This window comes from Typopeltis vanoorti, chromosome 19, assembly GCF_054136105.1.
Source record: "Typopeltis vanoorti isolate ZY-2024b chromosome 19, IOZ_Tvanoo_1.0, whole genome shotgun sequence".
Lineage (NCBI taxonomy): Eukaryota > Metazoa > Arthropoda > Arachnida > Uropygi > Thelyphonidae > Typopeltis > Typopeltis vanoorti.
Genome location: NC_143567.1, coordinates 12,403,285 through 12,425,001, shown reverse-complemented (window position 1 = coordinate 12,425,001; position 21,717 = coordinate 12,403,285). Strand labels below are relative to the sequence as shown.

The 21,717-nt window shown below is 35.6% G+C and overlaps 1 protein-coding gene across 3 annotated transcripts in view; it reads left to right on the top strand.

The window, feature by feature from the left end:
* Positions 1 to 21,717, top strand: part of Herc4 (HECT and RLD domain containing E3 ubiquitin ligase 4) — a 604,012-nt gene that overhangs the window by 562,478 nt on the left and 19,817 nt on the right. For all 3 annotated transcript variants that reach the window (XM_090409674.1, XM_090409672.1, XM_090409675.1), the window contains 2 exons: positions 2,147 to 2,221; positions 15,835 to 15,937. In XM_090409674.1, coding sequence (XP_090265800.1) covers positions 2,147 to 2,221; positions 15,835 to 15,937 — 178 coding nt within the window. The remainder of the gene's footprint in view (positions 1 to 2,146; positions 2,222 to 15,834; positions 15,938 to 21,717) is intronic.

Genomic DNA, 21,717 nt, shown 5'->3' with positions numbered 1-21,717 from the left:
AAGATTAACAACAGCAGAAATGAAGTTTATGAGAAAAATGGTGAAGTATACCCTATTTGATCACAGAAGAAACGAAGATATTATGAAAGAATTAAACCAAGAACCAGTAATAGAAAAAATTAAAAAATATAAACATAAATGGATAGAACACGTTCAAAGAATGAAAACAGAAAGATTACCAAAACAAGCCTTAAAGTACAAACCATTAGGAAAAAGAAAACCAGGACGTCCTCTTGAACGATTCAACGATGACTTTAAGGTCAGAACAGGCCATGCTAGGCCTAAATCCTTGATATGCATGATGATGATCTTTACAGGTAACAGATTGATTTGGAGAAAAATTGTAGATAGGAAGTTAGTAATGATGTAAGATTTTCATGTAGTACTATCATATCCTGTAACCCTTGAGGGTACATGTCAGGAATTTGATGATGGTGATGAAGAAAAATAAGACAGAAAGAAAAAAAGAGAGACCAGTTGGAAGACAATCGATGAGTAGAAACTAGTAAAAATGAAAGAGGAGGGGGGATTTAATGCTCTTTAAGTAGCCCATAATACTGTTATTGTGAATAGTGCATACCTTGAGGATATATGTGCAAGAAAATAATGTAATAAACTGGTACAAGGTCACTACTACCCAGTGCTCTGCTAAAACTGGAATATAGTACTAATTGGCATGCTATATGAAGCAAGAATATCAGCCTCCAGATTTCAGCATATTTTAGTTTGCATATTTACATAAGTGACAAATGCATATAGATTTAAATGGCTTTTTAAGTTATTTTATGTCTCAGTAATGGTGATCGTTAATTTTTCAGAAATCTCAAAGGTTTTACAATGTCTGGAAAGGGGGGGGGCTACTTAATGCTCTTTAAGTAGCCCATTTCACATTTAGTACTGACTAAATTATATTGCTCACAAATAAGCTTTGTTCAGGAAATTTATAATGCGATATCTAATTTTCTTCTCAGTTTTAGTATATAATTTATGCTTATTTTATCTTCTCAGTTTTTAGTATATAATTTATTATGCTTATTTTATCTTATTTTATTTTATTTATGTTTTTTTGTGGTTATCATTTATACATTCTTGTTATTAAGGGTAAGAAAGTGTGTAGTAAAAGTGTGTTTAACTCTTTTATTTTATTAATTACTTGCTTACTAATGAAATTAAACCAGGTATTATTTTATTAATAACATAAATTTTGTAGAACTTTAGTGACTTATTTTATAAATTTGATTGTTCTTACTAACATTGTAAGACTTTTAGTATAACTTAATATGAAATTGTCTTTAATATGACTAAGATTTCATGATTTATATCATATCACATTATCAGAGCGAAAAGTACAATTAGCTACTGTTCAGCCTGTTGCATGCATACTATTAGAATCATGGGAACATACAACTTAAGTTAATAAAAATTGTAAGCAAATATAGCTGAAGGCAAAGGAGAGTTAAACTGCTTTCAAGATAATGTATATGACAGAGAACAGTTTTAAGAATAAAATTACTACGTTTGCTGAGTAATAAAAGTACTACTTAGTGGTGAAGTATTACTTTACTTACCAAAGTAAGTAAAGTAATACTTATTAGTACTAAATAGTAAAAAGTAGTAAATTACTAAGTGATAAAATTAAACTTAGAACAGTTTTAAAAATAAAATGACTATGCCATACACCTTATCTTAAAAGTAGCTTCGCTCTCCTTTGCCTTTCGATTTTGTTTGCTTATAATTGTTAATGAACTTAAGTCTTACATTTCCACATTGGACTTAAGTCATTAAGTCACATGTGACTGATTGACCAGAAAGTTGCAGAATAGAAACACTTTGTAACCTTAGTTCAGTAGCTAGTTGTATGTTTCACTCTGGTGTGATGTGATACACATCTCAAAATATTAATGATTTATATTAAGTCTTTACTTCATTATATGTATATTCAGTTAATTATTTTATTAACCTCCCTACCGGCCGAGGTGGATGAAATAGTGAGACGAAATTGCACTTCTTATCCATGTTATTTATTCAATAGGTGTTACAGAATCATATCCAGATTTATCTGGACATCTATAGGCATCATGGCCGGTTGGGGGGTTAATGTTTGGATTTCATATAATTCAAATTTGAAAGTTCATTAATTCTTTAGGAACTGTTTCATGCACAAGAATTAATGGCTTTAGTTATTGGTAATGAGGAATACAACTGGCAGGAATTAGAACAGGTAAACTTGTTTCTTTTCTTTTTCCTTTTTTTTTTTTTTTTTAATCATAAGCAAATGAAATGCACTTTTTTTCCAAGAATTAGTAGTTTCATATTATTATTATTATTATTTTATTATTATTTCATGACAACTCCAAGGAGTCCAAAGACTCATCGAGGGAGGGTACTCTACAATTCTCTTTCTCCACCAACTACACTGAACTGCCACACTTATTGTGTTCAAAACTGAGTGCAAAATGATGGACCATTTCAGAAAGATCTGAAATCAAATGATATCTGGAATGTAAAGAACTTTAATAAAGGCATGCTTTTTAATTGGAGGTGAGTTCCCTAGTCTCATGCAGAGGTGGCAGGCTCTTCTCTCCCAGAAATTTGTTTCTGTATTCTGCAAAACAGTCAACTAGCTACTACTTTACATACACACAGTACAGCAAACTATGCAGATAGGATCAGCCACCATCTCATAGCATAATTTGATTTCTAAAATGGTAATTTTTTTTTTTTTTTGTGAGAAGCTATTGAACCTAACATGTTAGGGAAAAGTGAGGATTATTATTGTTATGCTGAATTCTCCAGAGAGTTGAAGGGCTCATCAATGACTCTTTATAGCTGATTTATATTTAAACATCATATTTTTCCTTGGACACATGAAGAATGCACTCGCAATCCATTGGCAGCCCATTCCACACACACACACACACACACACACACACACACCTCATGCACTATGAGAGGAATCGGGACTTCATAGGCTTCCTACATTCTTATTCAGCATTCAGAGATAACCCAAGTTTCTCCAACCTGCCATAAATTGACATCTCACTTGCATGCGAAATCTCACTCATATATAAGATCCCCTTACCAGCTTGTATGTTTTTTTCCTCTCCATCTGTTTCTCAAATTTGTGTTCTTCATATCCACAATTCCATAAGTCAGATATCATCTTAGTTACTTTTTTCTGTATCATTTCATCATTAAATGTTTGTATAATGAAATTATTTTCTCCTCTTTCCACTCATCTGGAATATTGCTCATGCTAAGATTAAATTGAACAACCAGATCAGAGCATTCCTGTTCTCTTGCTCATTTCTTCAGCACGGATGTAAATATTCCATCCAATCCCATATACTTTGTTTGAATCATAATAATCATCCCTATTCATTTTAGGGATGATAGAAAATTTTTTTTTTGTATGTGTTGCAAGTTAGTTAAGAACAATCTACTCCATAATTTGGTTGATAACTGGTAGTATAGCTAAGATCTGTAATTGCTGATTCAATTTCTTTTCCCTTTTTTGTATATGAGTGTGATTAGCGAAGTCTTTAATATGTTAGGTATATGTCCAATTTCAGAAATTTTATTTTTTAATTTAAGTATGATTGGACCTAGGCTAACTGCATATTACTTAATATCTTTAGGCCTTATGACATCAGTTCCTGGCCCTTTGCTTCTATTGATTTATTTGATTGCAGAGAACCATAATAAAATCAGAGAACACTTCTGATTTTATTATGGTTGGAAACCATAATGTCTGATTTTCTTGTGGTCCTAGTGGAAGGTCACATTTTGTGAAAGGGGAGGGATCTATTTCTGGGTTCTAGGATGAAGCCTACAAAGTACGGATTGAATTTGTTTGCTAATTGTTGGAAACTTTTTTATAGTTTCAAAGGCATTATCTCTAGGAGTACAGTCCAGCATCTCGTTAATCAGAGATGCTAGGTTTGTTTCATATCATTTTGTGCAGAGGCTTATTTGTCTTTATAGTAGTCGCTTTTTTGTTTGTTATCTGTGCTGTAAGGTTGTTTGCATTCCTTTGTATTCTGCTTCTAAAACTGAGTTACTTTGATATCACTTTAATTATTTCCACAAATCATCCTTTCTTTGTACATCTAAGATTGTTTTTTGTTATCCACGGTTTTTATCTTGTTCAGGTGCATATTTTGGATTTTCTTTATAGCTTTCTTATATATTTTTTCTAGTGTAACTTTAATGTTTGAGTATAAAGTATCTACAGAGTCTCCTAATGCCATTTGTTTCCCAGGCAGTTTTTCTTACTTATTGGTTAATCACTTTCTTGTTTATTATTTTTTTGTATTTCTATTCAGGTTCAGAACATTACAAGGTTTCTGTTCCACTTTACATAATATAATTGCAGTTGTGTAGCTATTTTATGCTGCCCATATGATCTGTACAAGATACTGTGATATGATATCCAACTATTTCTTCCCTGGTATATGAAGTTATTACTGGGATCAGGTTGTATGTTGTTGTTGTTGTTATCTGCCATCCAACTGTTTTCAACTCTTGGTGATCTTATGAACAAAGGCCCTGCATCCTACTTGGCCTCTTGTCATTTCTTTCAGAAATTTTAAGTTCAAGTTTATAAGTCCTTTTATTTTGTCCATCTAACTGTTTTGTGGTCTTCCTCTCCTTTTCATGCCCTTAATCTTCTCCAACATAACTGCCTTTTCCAGTGATTCATCAGCTCACATAATGTGTCCAAAGTACATTAACTTCTGTTTAGTAATCATTGCTTCTGAGGAGCATTCTGTCTTTATACCTTTGAAATCTTATTAGTCATTTTTCCAGCCTATGGGATTCTTAATAGTCTCCTCCATGACCATAATTCAAATTAATTGAATGACCAAATATAATCTAAACAAAGAACAGACTCGATGATATGAAGCAAAAGATAGTGTGCGTGTTGCCTAGATATGATAATGATGAACTGAGCAGAAGAGCGGTGATATTGAATGGCATAATAGCGAGAATGTGTAACAAGAGAGGACTGGTATATGTGGATGCTTGGAGTGCGTTTGAGGAAAGAGAGGAATTGTATGCGAGAGACCACTTACATTTGAATGAGGAAGGACGTAGGCATCTGGAGAGATTGCTGTTCTGAACGAGTCAGTGTGTCCCAGGGAGGATGATAGCAGGGGTGACCTCTTGTGGGAATGGATACTTGGGAGAAGGGAGACGATGTCAGGTAGCACTGAGCCCAGTGGAGTCTAGAAGGGATAATGCCGGGTATAGAAACAATGGCATTTATATGTTTTATACTAATGCCAGGAGTATCCAGAATAAGGGAGAGTAATTGGTGGCGCAGATAGCATCAGCCTGGTCAAAAATTATTGGGATCACTGAGACGTGGTTGACAGAAGGAGATATAATAACAGGAATAGAAGTCGCTGGGTATAGCATTTTTCATCAGGATAAGAGGGGAAAGCATGGTGCTGGGTACTGCTTATGATAAGTGATGACCTATGTCCTCTAAGAGTGGAGGCTTTAGAAGGAAGTGAGACAAATAATTTTGAGAGCATATGGTGTGAGGTAGAGGTAGGCAAGACAGGATATTTAGTGGGGTGTTGCTACAGACCCAGGAGCACAGAGGATGGGGACCAGGAGATGTTTAGACAGCTAAGTTTGGCAAGTGCAAGAAGAATGATTGTTATGGGGGATTTTAACCACAGTAGTGTAAATTGTAGAGAGGAAGATGCATGTAGCAATAGGGGAATGGAATTTCTAGAATTCTTGAGGGACAAATGTCTTAGGCAACATGAAACAGAGGGAACAAGAGGTTCAAGAGTTTTGGATTTGGTTATAGCATCAGAAGATTTGATAATAACTGAGATGACATCTCTCCCACCAGTTGGAGAGAGTGACCATATGGTTTTGACTTGGAAAATGAATAGACATGCAGGCGTATCAAAGAGACGGGAACTTATGTGGAATTATAAAGCAGGTGATTATAATAGTCTTAGACGTCAACTTGGGGAAGTTTCACGGAGGGAGAAATTGGAAGGCCGGGATATCATTAGTGCATGGGAAATTGTGAAAGAATATTTGTTAGCAGCAATGGTAAGTTGTATACCACAAGTGAAGAAGAGGACACAATTTGGAGTAAAGTGGATGACAAACAATATTAAACAGGAATTGCATGCGAAAAAGAGGCTATGGAGGAGATATAAGGAGACAGGTGAAGAGAGGATGCATGAAGAATATAAGACACAGGCCAGAAGAGTGACTAGTGTGGTACGGAAAGCGAAACTGGAATATGAGAGGAGGTTGGCACTAAGATCCAAAGAAAATCCTAGGGAATTTTTTAGCTATGTGGCCAGTAGGAGGAGAAATGACTGTGGAAGAATGATATTGTGGGATAAAAATGGGAATAGAGTGACTGATGCAGAGGGCATAGTGGAATTGTTCAATGAACACTTTATTGGAGTATTTCTTCCTAGAGGAGTCAGTTTTAATGCTAGAGGGATAGGGCTGGTTCGAGGTTTAAAGGTACAGGAGGAGAGTGTGTTTCATATACTGAGTACTCGGATGTCAGTAAAGCTATGGGACTGGATAGTATTTCACCACGAGTTTTGAGAGAATGTGCTAGGGAACTGACAGTGCCTTTGACCTGGCTTTTCAGTGAAAGTCTGGTTGCAGGGAAGGTGCCCAGGGAATGGAAGGAAGGTAAGATAGTGCCATTGCATAAGGGTGGTAACAGACTGGAAGTGTCTAATTATAGGCCAGTCTGTGTGTCATCAGTAGTTGTTAAGATCTTGGAGAAAGTAGTGAGGGACCGTGTACAGCATTGGGCAGATGAGGGTAATGTTATCTGTGAGAATTAACATGGATTTGTGAAAGGGCGCTCTTGTTTTAGCAATATACTAGCCTTTTATAATAAAGTTACAAGAACATTAGATGAGGGAAAGGCATATACTGCAATTTTCTTAGACTTAGCAAAGGCATTTGACAGTGTGCCACATGATAAGCTGATATTTAAGTTGCAGCACATGGGTCTGGATGTCAGATTGGTCAACTGGATTCGGGATTGGCTGTCTGATAGGTATCAGAGAGTTCTGTATGGTGGAGCAGTTTCAAGGAGGCAGGGGGTTACAAGTGGGGTCCCACAGGGCTCAGTACTAGGACCTATATTGTTTAACCTTTATATCAATGACATTGCCAGTGGTTTGCGAGGGGATATTCAGTTGTTTGCAGATGATGCGAAGCTAGGAAGGATTATTAGTAATAGTGCAGATGTGGTAGTCCTGCAAGAGGATTTGAATAAGCTAGAAAGATGGGCAAATGAATGGGGTGTCAGTTTAATGCAGCAAAATGTAAGGTCTTGAGGTTTGGGAAACATCAATGGGATGCAGCATACTCTATGGGAGGAGTTATGCTGGAGGAAGTAGAGGAGACAAGAGATTTGGGGTTGATGGTTGACAGAAACCTGAAGTTTAGGGGACATATTGCAAAGGTGGTGAAGGTAACACAGAGGATTGCTGCAATTATGAGAAGGACACTGACCTGCAGAGATAAGAGGGTTATCATTCCGTTGTATAAGTCTCTGATCAGACCACACTTGGACTATTGTTCTTAGATTTGGTCTCCAGGATTTGAAGGGGATAAATTAACTGTGGAAAGGATACAAAGATGGATGACAAAGATGGTTTCAGGACTGTACAAGGATAGTTATGAGGATCGGCTGAGGGAATGTGGACTGCAGAGTTTGGTGGATAGAAAAAGGAGAGGTTATATGATTGAGACTTTTAAACTATTGAGCAGTAGTTACAGGGTTGACACTGGGGAGTTCTTTCGCTTGGTCGAACAGTGGGAAGGAGTGATGACAAGAGGCCATCCCTGGAAGTTACGAAAGAAAACCGTGAGCAAGAGGGTGAAGAGTGATTTCTTTGCATGGCGGGTGGTTGAAACATGGAATGTTGGTGAGAGCGAGAATGGTCAATGAGTTTAAGGAGTGGTATGATAGACTTTGTGTTTCTTGGGGGGGGGGGGGAATCCGCCCCTTGATGAGTCTTGATAGACTTTGTGTTTCTTAGGAAGGACCTCCCACGATGAGTCTTTCAACTCCATGGAAGCCTGAATAATAATAATAATAATAATAATAATTTTGAGAAACTCAAATGTAAAAAAGCTAGACTTCTAAACCATCTAACTTTCTTAAAAAGATGCAGAAATTTTAACATTATTCCCTAGTTTTTAACATTCAAAGAACAATTCCACTCAAGAAGAGCGAAACAAATATATACTAAAGCATCCCTTCCCCTATTACGTGTTCAAAGAATACAACACTTTAAGTTGAACTTAACAAAATAGACCTTTTTTCGTGTTTCCGACTTTTTGAAATTATTTCTAATAAATAGAGAGCAACTTATGGACACTTCTAGATAAGTGTTGATTTACAGCAGTTTCAACAAAGCTTTTCTAAATAGTAAAAAAACTCAAATAAAAAAATTCAACAAACTATATGAAAAGTATTACAACTCTGGACCAAGCCTCCATGATGAAAAAGTGATTTTTAACCTTTCAGACCATATATTAACACAATCAGAAACTGAAATACTTAAGAAAGGATTCAGTTTCGCCATCACTCCAGATCATATTCCAGATCAAGGTCGACATCATCAGTAACATACAGAAAATATTCTCATCCTTTCCAGAAACAGTGTCAAATGATCTGAAATTAAAAAGTGCTATTATCCTTTCAACTTCAATACCACCTAACCTAAACATAACACCCCAAGAAAAAAGAAATCTCTCAAGCTTGAAAAAGGATAAACAAATAACTATCTTAAAAGCAGACAAAGGTTATACCACAGTCATTTTAAACACTAAGGAATTCATAGCCAAGATTGCAGGAATTACTATCGGACCCATCAACGTATCACATATTAGAGTCGGACCCAACATGGAAAAACCACAAGGACATTCCATAACTTATTATGGAACATGACTAGTTGGTCCACAGACTTGCAACAGAATCTGAAGTCACTACACCCATTGACACCACATTTGTATGGAGCCCCGAAAGCCCACAAAAGTGGAGTTCCACTACGCCTGATCATTGATGGAAGAAATTCTCCCACATATTTATTATCCAAACACCTCTCCAGCCTCCTAAAAGGACATATCAGAAAATTGGACACTTACATTAAGAATTCAAAGCACTTTATTGAAAAATTGTGAAACATCTCGATCTTAAAGACAGACATTCTCATTAGCTTGGACATAGTATCTTTATTTACCAACATCCCAGTACAAGAAGTTATCAGTATTCTATTCAATCTCTTCCCTGAAGATACGGCTCACGTTTTTCCTCACCGCCTTAAATCTAATTTCAAATGGAATGAAACAATATCATCTAAACAAAGAGCAACTAAATGGCTTAACTATGGGCAGTCCCCCTTTTGCCGCCCTGTGCAGATCTGTTCATGGAACAGCTAGAAACAGACAACACCACACCAAACGTTTTGGGTCAAAATTAGACCCAAAAGTTTTGGGTCTAATTTTGACCCAAAGGTTTTGGTGTGGTGGAGGTATGTAGACGATATCTTCATAATTTGGAGGGACACAAAATCAGCTCTTTTGGACTTTTTAACCCAAATTAATTCTTTTCATCAAAAAATACAATTCACTTTGGAACTGGAAAAAGATAATCAACTACCATTTTTGGATACCCTAATCAAGAAACTAGCAGATGGACATATCAAAGTAACAGTTTACTGCAAACCATCACACACACTGGATGCTACCTTCATTTCAAGTCAACTCACCATATTTAATTTCATTCAGAACTACAGAATGCATTCTCATAACAGTGACTAACACAACACGCTCCATGCGTGTAATGTTATGCATTCTGTTTTAATGTTTAATTTATACGATAGTGTTATTCTATTTTCTCCATACTAGCCACTTTGAGTTTTTTTCTCTTACCGTTAAAAGCCCTGAAGAAGCTGGACAGCCCTGTCGGCAAAAGTTGTTGGTATTAGATGTTTATAAATCATGCTCAATTAAAGATCAATATATGTTTCAGTTTAATTAATCATTTCCCTTTTTTCCTTCTTCTGAAGAATCCAGCTTTGACACATCACTACTGGAAATACCATTACTTTGATAATTCTAACTTTTGTGGCTTGACACCTTTATCTTTCATAATTTTTGTCAGGTTTAACATAGCTTTTTTCCCCATGACTATCCCTCTTTTAATTTCATCTTCACATTTGCCATCATTTCTTACTCTGGACCCCAGAAAATCATGACTTGCAACAATCTCAATTTCAATTTAACTTCAGCTATCAATAATTTATGATCTGCTCCACAGCCTGCACTAGGTAGTGTTTTTTCCTGCTTGGATAGCACACCACCTTCTGCTGGCAACAACATAATCTATCTGATTTCTGTGATACAGAAGTCAGATCTATCACAGGCGTGAGTAGTGACAATCCTTGTTTTCTTCTTTTTAAATAGCTGATTTATGGATGAATCTCATTTAGTTGCAGAGGTTCAGCAATACTGTAACCAGACCAGTGCTAGGACCTTTGCTGTTTAATTTGTACATAAATGATATAGAAAGTTACCTGAAAGGAAATATTCAGTTGTTTGCTGATGATGCAAAATTAGGTAGAGTAATAGTTATTCAAGGTGATTTGGGGAGCTTGCAGGATGATTTAAATAGGCTGTCAGTATGGGCAAAAGTTAATGGGTGTCAGTTTATTGTCAAGAAATCTAAAGTTATGCATTTTGTGATAAATAGATTACAAGCTGTGCATCATGTTGATGACGCTCTACTCCAGGAAATAAATGAAGCTAGAGATTTAGGGGTGGCGGTAGAGAGAGAGAGACAGAGAGTTAAAGTTTAGAGGACATATTGCTAAGGTAGCCCATAAGATTTCTTGGCTGTTGAAGAACACATTAACAAGTAAAGATAAGGAAGTTGTCATTCCTCCTTATAAGGCCTTGATATGCCCATCTGGATTACTACAGTATACTCAAATCTAGTCCCCTGGGTTTCTTGGGGATGAGGAAGCGGTGGTGAGGATTCAGAAGTGAGTGACCATGATGGTGAGTGGCCTGTGGAATGTTCCCTATGAAGCTAGATTGAAGGTATGTGGATTGCAGAAGTTGGCTGATGGGAGAAAAAGAGGGAATATGATAGAAACATTTTAATTGCTTAAAGTGTTTTATAGGATAGGTGCAGGGGAAATGTTTCAGCACTTGGTCAGAGGGACCAGAACAAGGGATCATCCATAGAAGTTGAATAAAGGTGTGGTTAGTAGGGATGTGAAGACTAGATTTTTTGCTTGGAGAGTTGTAAATGAGTGGAATGGATTGCTAGAGTCAGTTGTGAGTGCTTTGTCTGTTAATGGGTTCAAGGAGAGGTATGATAGATTGTGTAGATAGATTGGATCTCCCACAATGAGCCTTCAAACTCCATGGAGGTGCCTGTATAATAATAATAATAACTTTAGGTGGCCATCTATGATGAGATCTTCTTTATGCTTTTGGTTTAATACTTCATACTGCAATTTTAAAGAGTTAAGTTCTTGGTGCAGTTGAGCGGTCTCTTTTATCAAACTGTGTTGTCTCTCAGTTATTATATCGATGCTTTTTTAAATATTAGTTTGTAAGACTTCTTCCACTGTTAGATTATTATATTTAACAAAGTCCTGATATTTGTTAATTTTTTTGTAATTTGCTCATTCTGCTTATCGAAAAGGTTTTGAACAGATGTAAGTTAGCAGTCTTTTATACATTTTAATCGATTTTTGAGTGATAAATTTAATAAAGTAGAAGACTCACTTGTATTCTTTGTTCTTTTAAGCTTTTTGTCTTTCTTTGCCTGAGGTAAAATGGCTGTGTTGTTATCTCCTGCATTTGATGAGGGTATTTCTTTGTTTTTCCTGCAGTAGAGACATTTTCACTCTTCGTGTTTCACATTGGACTTATGTTTCCATGTGGATTTGGAAAAGTGTAGAGTTTGAAGGCATTTTCTACACACTATGTAATTTCCTTTGGTTTGTAGATCCTTAAGGCATTTGTTGCATTTTGACTCACCTTCTCCTTAGTTCCTTAAGCTGCTGCTGCTGCTGCTACTATCTGTTAACAATGACAACATCCTTTGTTCTTCATTGTTGACCATTGTCCACACCTGAATTTTGCTATCACGTCCCCCTCTTTTCTGCCCATCGATCAACTAAACTTTGCAACCCACACACTTTCAGCCTATCCTCCTGGCAAACTTTCCACAGACTCATCACTAAATACTCTCCACAACCACCTCCAAGGAATCCCCAAGAAATCTGGGTGACCAAATCTATGTTCAGTGGTCAAGATGCAGCTGAATTAGTCTTATAAAGAGGAATAATAATCTTTCTATCTTTATTTGTTAGTGTGGTTTTCAACATCTAAGCAATACTTTGGGTGCTATTTTATTAACTTTTCTATATGCCTGCTGAACTTGAACTATCTGTTCACCATTACCCCACAAGTTCCCAGCCTAATCAATCTGATACACAGTATATAACATTTTAACCTGAAATACATAACCTTACATTTCACAGCATTAAATTTGACAATTGCTTCCTTTGTCCACAATGCCAATTTATTTAAATCATCCTCCAGGATATCTACATCACCTTTATCAACTATTGTCTTCCCCAGTTTTGCATCATCATCAAATAACTGAGTATCTTCCCACCTTAAAGCTTTAATTTGTGTATCAATGAAATTGATACACAAATTAAAGAGTAGTATTGCTGGTACAGACCCTGAGCCACTCTGCTAGTCGCCCTCATTCTCCTAGATTCTACTGTACCATATGCTACTCTCTGGTAGTATCTTACTTTCAGTCAGCTTCTATCTTACTTTCAGTCAGCTTCCGATCCATACTGAGATATGAACTGTTACAGAGGATGAAACTACTCAGTGATAAACTATTAGTGATGATATTGGATATCACTCTGTGATGAGTAGTTTCACTTAAATTATCTGACCTCTGCCTGTCTAATCTCTCACAAGAAAGAGCTCACATCCCTTACCTTCAGTAAGGGATGTGAGATACTGAGATAACCAAACACGATCAGATTTCTCTTCTTGGACTGACCTGCACCTCTGACTTTTCCCAGCACAACCACATTTCAACCAAAGCTTCTACAGCCACCAAAAAACTTGGTGTACTTTTGTGCACAAGACACTACTTCACAACTGCTAACTCTATACAAATCCCAAATATGCCCAACCATGGAATATTGCTCTCATATTTAGGGTAATGAACCAAAATCCTCTCTAAGATTACTCGATTCTATCCAGAAGAGGGCAATACGGCTAATTAACTTTCTCACACATCCACTTCAATCCCTTTCTCACAACCATTCAGTTTCTGCCTTGTACCTCTTCTACAGATACCTTCATGGAGGGTGCTCTGCTGAATTGGTGACTATTATTCATCCAGTCCCCTCTAAAATCATTAGAACAAGATCCACTGCTAATACCGTCCATCTTGGAACTCACTGAACCAACTTCACTGCCTCCTCTTTCATTTCATCTACTTCTGTTCTTTGGAACAGTCTTCCCCACTCTGCTTTCCCAAAATGCTGCCTACAACCTTCAGCTGTTCAAGCAAAATTTGAACAGATTCTCTCCTTCTATACCTCTTGCTCACACATGACACTATTGTGCTGTAGGTCTTGTGACCTTTCGTGTGTGGATCAGATATATATTAAAAAAATATGAACTATTATTTTGAATTATTACAGAGCTTTTCAGAAAGAATATCAATAAATTCCCTCTTCTCTTAATATTCTTCTTTTCTTAACTGTGTTAACTTTCACTTATCAAACCTTGATTTGAGAACCTTTGGTACAATTTCTGTTGTCTGCAGTAACACTGCAGGCAACAGAAATTGTAATTTAACATTGTACATCGATACTCCCCAGCCTAACATCTGATCGTTTCAATCAGTTCTGTTTTTGTTTTACACACTTTTTATCCCTTTCCCCTGCTGTTTTCAGGCTCAGAAATCTTTTGCCTCTGCATAGTTTGTAGTAGTTTTGCTTCAATTTATAAATTTCATTACATGTAGTAATTCCTTAATTAAATTCACATCAATGTTATTTGTAATTTCATCTATTTTTCTATATTTTTTTCTTCATCTTCTGTTCTTCTCAATATGCTTTGATATGGCATATTTTTGCCACCATGCAGAATTCTGTCATAATAGTGTGAGGAAGTTTTTTTATCCTTGTCATTACCTCTCTTGCAGTATATCCTCAGTTTTAACTTTAAAAAGACGAAGTTCATGATAATTTCAAGAGAAAAAGAAATACTAAAAATATACATAAATATAAAAGGAAATAAATTAGAAGTGCAAACATATATATACATCGGGCACTTGATCAAGAGAATGGCAGGACAAAAGATGAAATTAGAAGGATTGAAATCACAAGGTCTACTTTCAATAATATGAAAAATCTACTTATATGGGTCACATTATTATATGGAGTAGAGACATGGACACACTCCAATCTGAGTGTGAAAAATCTGGAGGCCTTTGAAATGTGGATGCTGTGAAGAATTATGAGGATATCATGGAAAGTGTACGAAGAGGTACTTGAGATGATAGGTAAAAAACAGAAGCCTGATAAAAGAAATTAAAAAGAGAAGAATCGGCTATTTCAGATATATTCTTAGACATAACTACCTACAAAGGACACTTCTCGAAGGAACTGTTGAGGGAAAGAGAAGGAGAGGTAGACAGACTAGAGTGGATGAAAAATATAGAAGACTGAACCTATCTCTCATACGAAGGATGCAGCAGAGAGGTGCAGAATAGTACATGGTGTAGACAGATGGTAGTCGATCTCTTGGAGGGAGAAGACACCTGACAGGACAGGAGTCCATGCTCCAAGTTGAAAGCAATGATCTTATATCATCTTGAATGCTGTATTCACTTGTCTGAGCTGGAGGAAATGGTTTGTTTGGAAAGTTCTCACTGCTGTATTTAGAACAATAATAATAATAACAATAATTTGTTTTATGTGACCCCTAGCCATGAAAGATTGTAAACATATATCACCAACTCCAGAAATCAAACATGGAACTTTTTCAAGCTGATTCGGGTCTCCAGCAAGCAGGGTGTTGGTCTCACAGCAGATAATCTAATTCATCTCTCACCTAAAAACACACAGTGGCATAGCTGGGGGGCAGAGGTGGCGGTCCGAACCGGGTGGCACTTTGAATTTTTTGGAACTTTTGCAGTTAATTCTAAAATACAGTCTCGAGAATTCATTTCCAAATATTGTAATACTACTGCGAATTTTTCTCACAGTTGCTAGTTGTGAGAGGAGTTTTTCTAAATAAAATCGATTAAGAACTACCTACATTACTATGAAACAAACTTCGCCAATGTCATCGACGATTTTGCTAACAGAAAAGCAAGAAAAATAACATTTTAGAATGTTGAAATTAAAGTTTTACTTCAAAATAAACATATCATTTTAATTTATTTCCCTATACGTCGTTTTGACTTTTTGTGGTATTTTTGGTATGTATTGAGAGGGGCGGCAAAATCAGGGACCGCCCCAGGTGGCAAAAGCTCTAGCTGCACCACTGTAAACACACACACATCATTTCATGTTGGAAAGCAGATACATTAGCCACTCAGTGAACAAGTCAAGCATAAGAAGAAGAATGAATTTGATTTGTAACCAAGCAACTTTAAATATTTGGAAATTAAGTTTTGCCAATATATAAGCCAGTTTTTTTAATGTATTCAGTATTTAAAAGTTACATTTTAAATGACTGCCAGTATAATTTTTGCAGAACACACAGTATAAAGAAGGATACCATAAAGATCATCCTGCAGTTCAAATGTTTTGGAAAGTGTTCCATACTCTTGATGAAAATAACAAAAAGAAATTTCTTTGTAAGTACTTAGGAATTATGAAATGTATCTGCATATAATATTGACAGTTAATATTTTTTTAAAAAAATTAATAATGGTAAAAGTAATATATTGAAGAGGTATCAATTAAGCATATTTAGCCAACTACTGTATGTTGTATTGTTTGTACATGTTGCTAAAATAATCTGTTTCTTCAAGCTCAAATGCTTGAAGACACTGAATTTGAGTTGTATATATTGTAGTTTACTGTCAATATGTAATTAAATATAGAATTAAGTATCTAACTAATAAAAATTGCATGATGTAAAATCATTAACATGAAGTATTGGTTTTGAAAGTAAAAACTCCTGGTCTCATAAAATACCAAACTTAATTACAGATCTAAAAATTGGGTTTAGACATTAAATAGAGATGTTCCTTATTTTCATACTAATCATATGTGCGTTGACAAAGTCTAAAAAGATAATTGAACATGCCTGTTGCCTATTCCCCCCCCACACACACACACCACCACCACCACCATAAAAATGTAGGATTGATTACAGGAAAGAATATCAGAATTTAAATAAAAAATTATATATGTCTAATCTTTAAAGATATCTGCGGTATGACTATAAACAACAAATTACATGATAACCACAGTAATTAACTTTAATGAAATGAAAGTACAGTTATTTCACACTGAAAATAACAGTACATCATCAGTAATTTGTTGTTTAAATTATATATGTATAAAATTTAAATATAAAGTTTTAATTAAGCAGTTTGTAATTTATATATAATTTATAATTAATATAATAGGTTTTTAATTTAATATAATTAATATAATAGGTTTTAAATTAAAAAAAAAGGTTTTAATATAAAAACCCGACTAGTTTCGTTTTTTTTATATCAAAATTTTGTGACTTGTAACAGCCTTCATCAGTTGACATTATAAAAGAAAGAAAAAAGAAAAAACACTAAAACACTGAAGCTTAAATAAACTATGAACATCATAGAGAGTCTCTACATAATCGACATTAAATTGTTGTGGTTGTATTTAAAGCTATTCTTTCGTTTGTAGTATTGTTGGGAAAGTACGTGCTAGTAGCATCTCGTGAACGCCAGTACATGATTACAGCTGAATGACTATCTGGAAGGTTGTAGCTCAAGTTATTATTTAATCTAATCTAATCCTAATCATGAAATTATCTAATCCTGATGATGAAAGCCAAAGTCACAAAGTCTGCTTTGAAAAATCTAGTAACATCTTCCATTGCAATGATGAACTAGAGAGAAATATCGTGGAATCTAGGGAAATAATAACTTCAGCTACAACCTCCCAGATCATTCAGCTGTAATCATGTACTGGCATTCACGAGATGCTACTAGCATGTCCCAACAATACATCAAATGAAAGAACAGCTTTAAATACAACCACAACAATTTAATGTCAATTATGTATAGAGACTCTCTGTGATGTTCATAGTTTATTTAAGCTTCAGTGTTTTAGTGTTTTTTCTTTTTTCTTTCTTTTATAATGTCACCTGATGAAGGCTGTTACAAGCCGAAACTAGTCGTGTTTTTATATTAAAACCTTTTTACTTAAATCTCGGTTCTAGTCATTCAATTCTTTTTTAAAAAAAAAAAATATATATATATATATAGAGAGAGAGAGAGAGAGAGATTTAATGGAATTGTTCTTGCGTTAAAAAAAAAAAATATATATATATAATATAATGCAATGTAATATATATATTACATCTACTATTCTTATAAGAACATATTAGCATGTATTTGAAAATAGTGAACCTTGAAAACTGATCATGGTAAATTAGTAATGATCCCATTGGCTATTACTTAATCTGTTACTGTAATTATGTGTGTTACTGATGTATATTTATTATTTTTAATACTATTTTTTTGGTCTTATATGGTTTTTATATTATGCTTTAACCTAAATGAGATCAAATACATTGAACAGAGCATATTTCTGTTTCTCTCTGATGTGTGCAAATAACACTCATCAGAGTGTTCTCACACACAGTTTCCATTTCAGAATTTATTCTTAATGTTATTAGTATTATCACCATGCAGCTATCACCTACCCATTCATGCTACCAGTGCTACTATAGGTTGACCAACCTCTCGTGGATATGTCCCCCCCCCCTCAAAAAAAAAAGCTATAGATTTGGCTTTATCAATGCACTTGAATAATGCATTCTCAACAAAGACAAATTAAAAAAAGATCTACAGAGCAAGGACAGTCCCATGGGGAAAACTGGAGGAGAGTCACTTCCCTTGTGTTGACCTTCTATAACTTACTTTGATGAGAAGATTTAGCAGTGCTCCAGAATTTATTTAGATAATGGCCATTAGTTCTGTTGCAGTTATTGGATTCTGGAATACTGAGCTACTTTCAAGTATAGTCTGTGATATGAAATACAAGTCTTATAGTAATAGTAACTTGTTTTTTTTCCATCTGATGACGTGCAATTCTTTTATCCAGCCCTTAGATTAGTTCATGCCAGGTTGATACACGAATTGCACATCAAATTATAAAGACTATTCTCAAGAACCCTAATAACTGCAGTAGAATTAATGATATCCAGGACCGGTTTTATCATTAGGTGACCCTTGGCAATCGCCTAGGGGCGTTTATTTATTTTTATAAATATCCACATGTATAGGTGTACGTGTGCTTGGGTGAGTATGACAAAATATATATAAAGAGACAATGTATAGGGGCACCTAAATTTTCTTTGCTTAGGGCATCAGATACTCTTGGACCAGCCCTGATGATATCCTACACAAACTTAGGATTACTACCTTATTGCTGTCTGCAGTTTCCTTGCATATGATTGTCCCTGCAGTGTAGGTTGAGAGTGCACCTTGTTGTATAAATAATGCTAGGTTGAACTGATGAAAACTATAGCACGCATATATTTAATTTAGTTAATGATTTGTTTCATTTTTACTATACATGGTAGTTCTTCATGAAACTTTAACATGAGCGAACATAATAGCTATGGAAACTGTAATGTGAATTCAGCCTCTTTATGGAATGAATGCCATCAATGACATGAAATCCTTCAGCAAAGTATGTGCTAAATGCACTAGATTCCTCAAAATAATTACTTTTTTTAATGCTATCGGGACAATAATTTAATTCCTATGTATGTATGTAAGGATAAGTAGCCCTTTCGCTCACCTTAAGCACTCAGTATTTATAAAGAAAAAAACAAGTTCATTCCTGATTTAACGGTGATCAATTTATAAGGGTGTTTATCCTGATCAGGGTGGAATCATGAGGAAATTAAGCATAGAGGACATAGGAGGGGGATGGCTTAATTGCGAGTGAGCAGGAGATATTAGAGGAAATAAATGTGAGCAAGGCAATAGGATTTGATGACATATCACCATGCATCTTGGGGAATGTTCCAGGGAATTGGCAGTAGCATTCGCATGCCTGTATAATAAAAGTCTTACAACAGCACAGGTTCCAAGGAGTGGAAAGAGGGTAAAATTGTTCTACTCCGTAAAGCTGGTGATAAGGCTGCAGCTTCAAATTATAGGCCGGTTTGTATATCTGGAGTTGTGATGACGGTACTGGAGAGATTGATGAGAAGTAGAATACAGCAATGCTGATAACAGCAGAGAATATTGCTGTTATCAATGGGTTGATAACAGCAATATTCTCTGCTGTTATCAGCATGGGTTTGTTAAGGGGAGATCATTGACAAGGTGACAAATACCTTGGACAGGGAAGATGCATATACAGTGGTGTACGTAGATTTTGCAAAGGCTTTTGATAGACTGCCACATGACAAGCTTTTAAATAAATTGCAACAGTTGGGATTGGATAACAGACTTCTGAGTTGAATCAGTGATTGGCTGTCGGATAGGTATCAGAAAGTTGTATATGGAGGTGCAGTATCCCAAAAGAGAGAGGTTGCTAGTGGTGTGCTTCAGGGGTCAATTTTGGGGCCACTTGTTCAATTTGTATGTTAATGATATTGAGATGGGTTTAACTAATGATATGCAGATGATTCAGAACTGGAGAGAGCAATGCAGAGTCAAGCGGATGTTATGGCTTTACAAGAGGACCTGAATAAATTGCATGAATGGGCAGGTAAGTGAACCTTCAGTTCAATGTTGCAAAGTGTAAAGTTTTGAGATTTGGTAAGCAATGATGGGATGCAAAGTATATGCTTGGTGGGGAAACTTTAATGGAAGTAGAGGAGATGAGAGATCTAGGAGTGATGGTGGACAAGGACCTGAAATTCATGGGCCACATTGCACAAGTTGTGAAGATGTCACATTGGATAATGGCAATGATGTGGAGGACCCTTATATGCAGAAATAGAGAGGTTATGATGCCATTGTATAAGGCCTTGATCAGCCTCATATGGATTATTGTGCACAGATTTGGTTGCTGGGTTTTCATGGGGACGAGGATATATTGAAAAGGGTTCAGAGAAGATTCACAAAGGTAGGCAGTGGTCTTTGGAATGTGGAGTATAAGGACAAAGTAAGTTTCAGAGCCTCATGAATAGGAGGAAGTTGAGGGGATATGATTGAGACATATAAGCTAATCAGGGGTTGTTATCAGGTCGACATGGAAAAGATTTTTCATAGAATGGGAGAGGGGGGGGATAGAACATGAGTCGATCACTGGAAACTGTATAAGGAGGGTGGGAGCAGAGGAGTGAGGAGTAGATTCTTTGCATGGAGAGTGGTTGGTGAGTAGAATTCATTGCCTGAGTGTGTTATGGGTGTAGACACATTGAATTGGTTTTAAGCACTATTGGATGAGCATTCTATGCAATAGTGTGTACCTCACACAATGAGTCTCTGACTCCATGGAGGTCAAATGTTATTAATAATAATAATAACAGGAATGAACTTACCATTTAGTGCTGTAGAACACTTAATGCTGTCGACATGAAACCCACAAAATTCACCTTAAACTATCTAAGCTGATATATATATGGGTGTTTGTTACTACCTCTTTGCCGAAAACAAAAATTTTAAGCAAGGAGTTCAATTTTGTAATTGTGCCTGAAAAAAATGCCTTCAGCTCACAACATGGTGAGCATCAAATTTGCCATTAAATGATTATCTCAGAAAAAAAGAAGACATCATTAGATTAGAAGTTTCATCTATACTTAAATATGCAAGCCCTCTAAAAAGCAGTATATCTATAAGAAAGATTCTGGTAATTGGACCACATGTTTATTAAGATAAATAACAATAAAAAAAAAAAACCGACAAGTTTCTTAAGTCATTTGACTTACATCTTCAGGGGTCAAAGGTAACTAAAAGTTTAAACAGAAGAAAAGAGAAATTACTCAAAATAGTTCATTCTATGCAGTTGTGGCCATCTAACTATTCATTAAATGAAATATTCGAATGCAAATTTAGTGCAATGCTAAGTTTGAACAATGCTGGATGCTGTCACGTTCTGTTGTTCATGTTCACATTGTCCGAGGTCTGACTTGGGTATATTTTTTATCGATGCTGACCAAACTTGGTCAGCATCGATAAAAAATTAGGCCCTGATTTTTGTTGCATTGCATTGAAATTCTAAGCATGTTTGCAGCTTCTTTAAATTTTCTTATGTAACAATTTTTTTCAATTAAGACATGTTTGTTTTTTGCCAGAGTACATTATGGCTGGTAGAAGTTGTATGGTATGCTTGACCTGATTTGTGTTCTCTTCTTTTTTGCATGTCTTTTTGGTGTTCGTTCATGCAAATTTCCCCTGATCTTCCCGTCTGGCCTATGTAGCAGATGCCACAGGAACAATGAATTTTATAAACA